Below are 8243 nucleotides of genomic sequence, written 5' to 3' on the forward strand. Positions count from 1 at the left end.
TTGTAAGTATATAAGAAACTCTATTCAAAATAAAATGTTTGTAATAAATGGGCTAATTTCCTTTTACATTTTAAGCAAAACAGCATTGTTTTTCATAATTTAAGAAAAAATTTATTGTTCTCAACAATAAAGCATTTATATAAAACTTTACTTAAGTGTTAAGAAGTGTTATACTTATGTAATTATTTAAATACCTCAAAATTTTTGTTGTTGACATGAATCAAAAAGGTAATTATAACTTCGAAAAAATATTATATAAATATATAAACTTATAAATTTTTGTTTCATTACAAAAACTAAACACACATACGACAGAAAAATAATACATTAAAAAATAATCATACCTCTAATAATTATAGATTTTTGTTTCATTTTAAAAACTAAACACTTTTCATACGCCAAAAAATATATATTCCTTAGAATGACAATTATATTACCCCTTTCTTACAAGAAATCTAAAACCACAAAATTATGAGAATCGTAATAATAGTATTTTCAAACATTTCATGTAGTAATTTTTAATCTAAAAAAAAATAAACCAAATCCTCATACAAATTGTGGTTCATACATTTTATAGAACAGTAGATAATTCATGAATAAGTGATAAAACTTTGGGGAAGCCTTTTTTGCCGTCAGCAATATTATAAAAAAATTTTTCAATAAAAACCCAGAAAGGGTAACATGCTTCCGGGTATTCTACATTAAATATGTGGAATACCTTGAAGCATATGTCTAATGCTCGACAAAATGTATTCACCTCCAACAATTGACCATCTAAATAAACGTAATATTTTTCAATGTTAAACATTTTTCTGTTACCAATTGCCAATATAAATGGTTGTATGGGTTCACCCCTCTTTTTTAAGAATTGAAGCCGATCTTCCAGTTCTTGAAGCGTTTGGCTGATGAAAATGAATGACTCTTGCGAATCACGTATGGAGTAACGACCATAGGTTTTTTTGCCATCACAGTCTTTGCGTTGGAATTTTTTAGTGGGAAAGAGGTAGCTGTGAAGGCTCCAGAGAAGTTTTAGTCCAACGCCATTTATATCTATAATCAAAATAGTTATTGGAGTGAATTTAATAATTTTGAATATAATTACCTTCTTGAATGTTGTTCGGATTTATTCCCGACAGAACTTCCTTCGACTCTTTGTCGTGAATTGTTAAATGTTGTTTCATGTAGTTGGAGAGGCATATAAATTTGTCAGTCCAGCCGAGAATTTGATCAGCATCCTTATGAATAATAGAGAAATCAATATCCATCTATTTAAAGAGAATTTTAAATATCAGTGTTCAGTTATACATTTGTTTTATGTATCTTTTTAATCGCAACTTAATTTAAATTACTAGTTTAATAAAAATATTTATTTTATGTACGTACAAATATTGAGAAAATTTAATTTAAATTTGTTTACTCTAAAAAATTGATTTTAACTTTATTTGATTTGATTGGTCTTAATCTATATAGGATTGACTTTAATTTAAATTTATTTAATTTATTTTTGAATATTTTTGAGTTAATACTTTTTTTAAATGTTTATACTTTATTTAATCAACTTAAGTCTATATTAATTTTTAATATAATTTGGATTTTTAAATTTAATTACTTTTAATTGAATTGATTGTAGTCTAGATATTAAATTAATGTTATTTTTAAAAATGTATATATTTTAATTTAATCAAAGACAGTTTTCTTAATTTTTAATATATTTTTGTTTTTTACGTTTACTTTATTCTAGATAGATTTGAGTTTAATTTAATACTAATTTATTTGAACATTTATTGATTTGGTTGAATTTAACTTAAATTAATATTTTTTTAATTATATATTTTAATTTAATCAATGATAGGCTATATCAATTTTTAATATAATTTAGATTTTAAGTTAAATTTAGTCTATATAGATTTGAGTTTAATTTAATATTGATTTATTTTAAAATTTTTTGATTTGATAGAATTTAACTTAAATTAATATAATATAAAAAATCTGTATTTTAATAGGCTATATTAATTTTTAATAAAATTTAGATTTTTAAGTTTACTTTAGTCTATATAGAGTTTAATTTTAATTTTTTTGACTTTTTTGATTTGATTGAATTTAACTTAAATTAATATTATTTTTTAAAAATTTTATATTTAATAGGCTATATTAGTTTTTAATAAAATTTAGATTTTTAATTTTGAATATAATTTAGATTTTTAAGTTTACTTTAATCTATATAGATTTGAGTTTAATTTAATATTGATTTTTTAGAATTTTTTATTTGATTGAATTTAACTTAAATTAATATTGTTTACAAAAAATCTATATATTAATTTAATCAACATTTAATTTGAAATATAGACTATATATTTCATTTTAATTTAAAATTGAATTTGATTTAGTTGAATTTTAATAAGTTTAATTTGTTTACTTACCAATTTAAACCCAAAACGACCTTTGTATTGCGGCCAGGCTTTTAAAGACTCACTCATGTTTAAGCTTTTGTTGTGAATTTGCTCTAATCTATATTTAGAACACGAAGACCAGCTAGACATAAACTCATCGGCCGACAGATTGTCATATTTTAAACTTTGCATAGAAATTAAAGCATTTTCTTCAGGAGCTGGAAAAAGAAAAAAAGAAATATTTTAGTTATTGATGAGCAAATTTTATATTAAATGATATATAACAACTCATACATACCAAACTTAGCTTTTGCATCCTCATTATTTTCTTTCATCGATTTTGTCTCGCTAAGTGACTTCAATTGCTTCCTGATATTGTGAAATTTTGTATAAATCTTGCCACGCCTTTCGGTTCGGTAAAACTCTAACTTTTCTGTTGGAAAAATTTCGAGAATTTCATTTTCCAAACGATGACTAGTTTGTAACGACAAAGGCAAATTGTTGAAATCGAAGTGTTGAACAATGGTGTTAATTACAACTGATCGGTGCTCATCAGTTAGTGTACGTGTGTTTTGATAATTTTGAAGAATTTTCTGGCCATTGTGATGATTTTTCAAAATATCCATGGTTTTGATATTGCTTACGGATATATCGACTTCATTTAATGGTAATGAGGTTTTCGGAGAGGATACTTCATTTATAGTTAATACTTTATTATTTTGGTCCATAGATGGTAATTTGTTTTCACTTCTCCACTCTTCAAGGCAATATTTAAATGTAAGGGCGTCTCCAATTTTCAATTTATTTGTGATTAATATTAAATCATCAGTTTTAATCCTCTTAAGCAAATTTATAGTTATATTTTCATCTAAAATATAATATATATGGTAATTTAAAATTCAATAATCAAGTTTTTTGTGCAATGTTTTACCTTTGAAAAATTCTTTCAAATGTAGCAAATTCCATTTTGATAAAATAGTGGTTAAATTTTCGTCACTTTCGTCTAAAAATAAAAAGAATAATAATTTCATGCAAATACACTTTAAAAATTTTATACGGTCTCTTTTAACCGTATCATAAATTTCCCCTTAGATGTTTTTATAATTGTGGTAGGAACTCCTAAAATGACTTCTACTCTCATGACGTCATAGTCTCCTAAGTCGGAAGGATCCACTTCAAATGCAGTGTAATGTTTAGAATATTTAAAAGAATTTATTTGTCTTGTGTACAGATATACCAAATGATCGGATATTACAACTTTTTCGATTATGAAGAAATTGTAATCTGATGTTCGAGTTGCTACGTAAAAGCCGCTTTTGTACAATATATTGTTGAAACGTACTTTGTTGTACAGATCAATATTTTTAGGTTTTGTATTCAGTTTATTTGAAATGATATCTAGATCAAAATTTTTTACTTTATCCATGGAAGAATAAACAAGATGTTTTCGTTGTTTCTTTGAAATTATGAAGTTTGCAAAATAAAATTGATATTTTCTAGCAAGGGAAATGCTAACATTTTTTCTGGAACTTATTGATCTTGCGTACTGCTTAAAAACTCTGTGGCGGGCTTCGTAATGAAAGCTCCAAAACTTCCGAAGTGGTCCACATAATTCCATTACCTCAGGGTAGTGAGTCAAAATATGAAATTTCGGTTTCAATGTATCTTTAAAAAGTTTAATATATAATACGTTATGTTGTCTTATAAGCTCCTTGAAGGATGATCTGGAAAAGTCGGTGCTTTGAAATAAGAGCACGTTATCTATTATCTCTATCAAAACTAAAATAAATTCCCATACATCATCCTCTGAGGGCACAAGATCTCCCACCATAATTGGAAAATACACAACAAAAGTTAAAATTTCCCTAGCTGACATTTTAAGGTGATTATTTTTCAGGTGTGACATGGTTATATCTGGTGATATATTCCCCACTTCTAATTCACCATACTCAAAATATTTCTTTCGATCATTCAATTTGTCTAAAGAAAAATATTTTTTCTTAGTAATAAAGTATAATAGAGCATGGCACAAGTCATAGTGGCAGATGCCCTCCATAACATCATGCATAACATCGACACTTACATTATCGATAACATGAAACGAGGGAATGCGATTGAATTCGCATCTGGTCACAATCCCAGTTGTAGTGGGATCATTTTGATTGATATGATTTTCATAGTTTTGGTGTGTCCGCCGCAGTTCGGGCAACGCCATAGGAATGGTCTGACTGTCAGCTTTGCTAATTGTACAAAACCTACAAAATGGCTTGTTAAATGATTTCCCATAACCCATCAAATAATTTACACCGAGATTATCACCCACAATTAAAACAGGAATGCAATGAGGATAATTTTTCTCACCCGTCGAAAGTTCAACCTCAATTCCGTCCACTTCCAACGTTATCATTTGATCAATCAAAGCGTTTAAACAAGCCTGTCTTCCAAATGTTTTTAAATCATTGGATGTTATTGCAGTTATAAAAAAAATGTTGTCTAGTTTAGTGTCTTCTGCGACACAAGGGAAACTAAAGTAGAAATTAGACACAACGTTAGTGGAGTGCGAGCCCAAGGGGTTGTTAATTTCAATTTCATCGCAATACACTATATACGGAATGAGCAACTTTCCGGGATATAAACTGCACTTTTTTTTCCAAGTATTACCTTGAATAATGTTTGTAAACGAATTTGCATTTAAAAGATTTGATATATATTTTGTCATGTGTAATAAAGCATCATCCTTTTCAAGAATTTTTTTGAAGGTAAAAGGTAAATTCATAATACCGATCTTTTTTTTCACCTCACAAAATTCTAACTTACCTTCTTTGTGAATATAATCCTTGGACGTATCCTCCTGCTCTTCAAGATTCTGCATATTTCCCTCTTCCATCAGCCTTTTTTTCAATAGGTGTTCAGTTTTCACAGACTTAAATGTTGTTTTGCACGCTGTTATTATGTTACAAATTTCTGAAAATAGGTTTTTGTCAAGCTTTTCCCCGAATTCACGAAATAGGTGTAGCAGAGGGTCTATAAGTAATTCCAAAAGGCTTTTATATATGGTCTCCGCGTCACTTCTCGGAATATTAAAATTTGAATATAGTTTAGTTGCAAAAATGAGAACATTTTTTGATATACATTTTATATTAGAGTCGCTGTCTTTCTTTGGCTCTAATATTTCATTATCGAAATCTTTGCAACTTTTCTCATTTATTAAAACATTTGTAGCGGTTTCACCAATATTGCTATGTATATCATCAGGCAATAATATTAATGACTCACTTTTATCCATCGATGACGCTAACTTTGTTTGTGCATGCTTAACGCGACAATGCCTTTTGAAGCCAGAGGAATTTTTATAGGCCGCTCCACAGCACCTATAAGTGTCATCGTATTTTAGAAAATGATACGATTTTAAATGTTTAAAATAAGTATCATTTTCATCAAATGTTTTGTGGCACAAAAAGCACTTCATTTTTTAATAAAAAACACTTGCACTCACTAATTTACACAGAGCAACCAAACTTTTACTTTTTTTATGTTTTGCCGACGGAGAAAAACACTCGCGAATAACCATACGTGCGCACCGATAACTTGCATAAATCACACTGACATTATGAATTGGCTGTTGCACAGCCGTGGTCATGCCTATTACATTAATGCCAGGGTTGCCACGAAATATTCTAATACGAACAATTTGATGAAAATTTAAATTTATTTTAGAAGCATGGCTATTTTTGAAATGTTTAACATAATATGAAATTAGTGAAATCTAGCATAATTTGTTAAAAATATCTATATTTCGTGTTTTCATTTACGTTTTTGTTTTATTTGTTTGTATGTTCCCGGTAAAGACTAAAATCTAGTTTAATACAAGTTGTCCGATTGGTATATTTTTTTGCCAGCATGTAGACTTTTCGATTCTAAAGGTGGGTATTAAGTTCGAATTTAGCCGCAAAAATCGTCATTTTTTCACTTAAGTGAAAACTAAATCAGTAAAAAAAGGCATAAAATTATACATATTTGTTGCAAATTTGATTGTAACTTGATGGGAAATAGACCAAATCAAATTTTCACAAAGTTTGTATTCATTAAAGTGGATTAATTAAGAAAAGTAATCGTGAAAAAATGGCGATTTTAGCGGCTAAAGGTAAGTACTATGTTCGCTTTTCGCGTTGAAATTTTCGCGGTTACTTTATTAAAACAGTTCAATATAAAGCAGATAAATTAACTAAATTGATGTGCAATTTCTTGTTCCTCTAGATTTCGGCTAGACTTTACAGAAATATGTCTGTTTTCATTTATAATTTTGATTATTTCAGGAAAAGTAATCGCGAAAATAAAGTGATTTTCAACTCGAAAACCGAACATAGTACACACCTTAAACTCGAACTTAATACCCACCTTAAACACAAAATGTTATTTAATGCCTTTTGTCAGAAAGTTATATTTTCGAAGTTACGGGCCCCAAAACTTTCCATTATCATTTATATTAGATTTGGTACCAAACGCACAAAATATTCCCAATAATGATAAATATATATGGTATCCAAATACTAGGTACACACAAAAAAAAATTTTCTGATTCAATCACGAAATTAATTGATCCAATTAATTTTTTAATTGAAATGTCTTCAATCACGAAAATGATAGTATCAATCACAGTTTTAATTGGGCATAGAAAAAATTCTTGATTAAACAATTAATTAATTTCATTACCAACTTTCAATTAATTTTTTAATTGATTCAATTAAAAATTTCATTGATGTTGATTGCAAAACTCAATTAATTTAGTAATTAAAAAAGGTAACTATTTTCAATTACATTCTGAATTGGCTTAGAAATTTTATTTGGATTAACAATTGATTGTTTGAAAAAAAATTTAATTAAAAATTAAAAAAAAATGTTCATCACTTCTTTAACTGACTTAGTCTTCCGAATTTCATTAAAAGTTAATTGTATCAATTAACTTTTTAATTAAAAATTTTAAAATTTTCAATCATTGACTTAATTAACTTAATGTTTCTATCTTGATTAAAAACTTAATTGTACCAATTAATTTATTAATTGAAAAAAAAAATTCAACTTCAATTAACTTTTTAATTGGAAATATTTTGGTGATATTTTTTTCTGTGTAATAAAATGTATGTTTTTAATTAATTAATAACGCGTAGAAGTCCCGGGTCCTTCAAAATTTTGGCCCTTTCGCATTTAAACAATATGGTACTCATATTAAAGCGTACTCGAAGTACATTGCGAATTCAAATACCGCGTAATTTTTTTGAAAAACAATGTTCGCCTGCAGCGCTTTTAATTACAAAAATACCCGGTTTTACACTATATTTAATTTCCTAAAAAGGAAAATTTCTCAATTTAGGTGGAACTATTTTTTCGGTTGCGGGGTTTTCTTTAACAAAAACTGTCTTCCCACTCTCGTTAAGTCGCAAAAAGAAAAATTTTTGCCAAAAGCATCGCAAAATTTTTCTTTACAAAAAACCTGCGTTTCGTTTTTAAATACGTAGACTGTATGTATGTGTATCCAAAGCAAATCCCAAAATAGTAAAAATTATAATATTATTCTAGGATATTTCAGCAAACTATTATTTTCTCTTCAAAATACACCATATATACTAAATAAATTTTAAATTTAAACAAAAAGCTGCCTTTGTAAACAAATTTTTTTCAGGGGTCGACATCTCGAAAAAAACGCTCTTCCGAAAAATTTTTTACTTTACATTTTTTCTTTAAAGTGCACTCTCCTATCCCCAAAATATTGTGGTAAAGAAGATTTTTTCCATAAATTATTTTATAAAAAATGTGCGCAAAAAATGCTTACATCTTAGAAAATAAAAGATTTTG

The 8243-nt window shown here is 27.4% G+C and overlaps 1 protein-coding gene across 1 annotated transcript; it reads right to left on the reverse strand.

The window, feature by feature from the left end:
* Positions 1–532: 532 nt before the first annotated feature.
* LOC142240045 (uncharacterized) lies at positions 533–5859 on the reverse strand. Its single transcript, XM_075311765.1, has 8 exons — positions 5523–5859; positions 5208–5333; positions 4335–4898; positions 3322–3393; positions 2689–3258; positions 2421–2608; positions 1103–1265; positions 533–1050 (listed from the first exon to the last, which is right to left on the reverse strand). The coding sequence occupies exons 1-8, from the start codon at positions 5857–5859 to the stop codon at positions 572–574; spliced, it is 2499 nt and encodes an 832-aa protein (XP_075167880.1). The 3' UTR covers positions 533–571.
* Positions 5860–8243: the final 2384 nt, after the last annotated feature.

Source organism: Haematobia irritans, chromosome 5, assembly GCF_050003625.1.
Source record: "Haematobia irritans isolate KBUSLIRL chromosome 5, ASM5000362v1, whole genome shotgun sequence".
Lineage (NCBI taxonomy): Eukaryota > Metazoa > Arthropoda > Insecta > Diptera > Muscidae > Haematobia > Haematobia irritans.

What these genes read in the sequence shown, in the direction of transcription:
- LOC142240045 (XM_075311765.1), bottom strand. Translation starts at nt 5,859, where the DNA reads ATGAAGTGCTTTTTGTGCCACAAAACATTTGATGAAAATGATACTTAT. An exon ending in TTTGAAAGAATTTTTCAAAG is followed by an intron (nt 3,259 to 3,321) that starts GTAAAACATTGC and finishes ATTATATTTTAG; the next exon opens with ATGAAAATATAACTATAAAT. An exon ending in GGATGCAAAAGCTAAGTTTG is followed by an intron (nt 2,609 to 2,688) that starts GTATGTATGAGT and finishes TTCTTTTTCCAG; the next exon opens with CTCCTGAAGAAAATGCTTTA.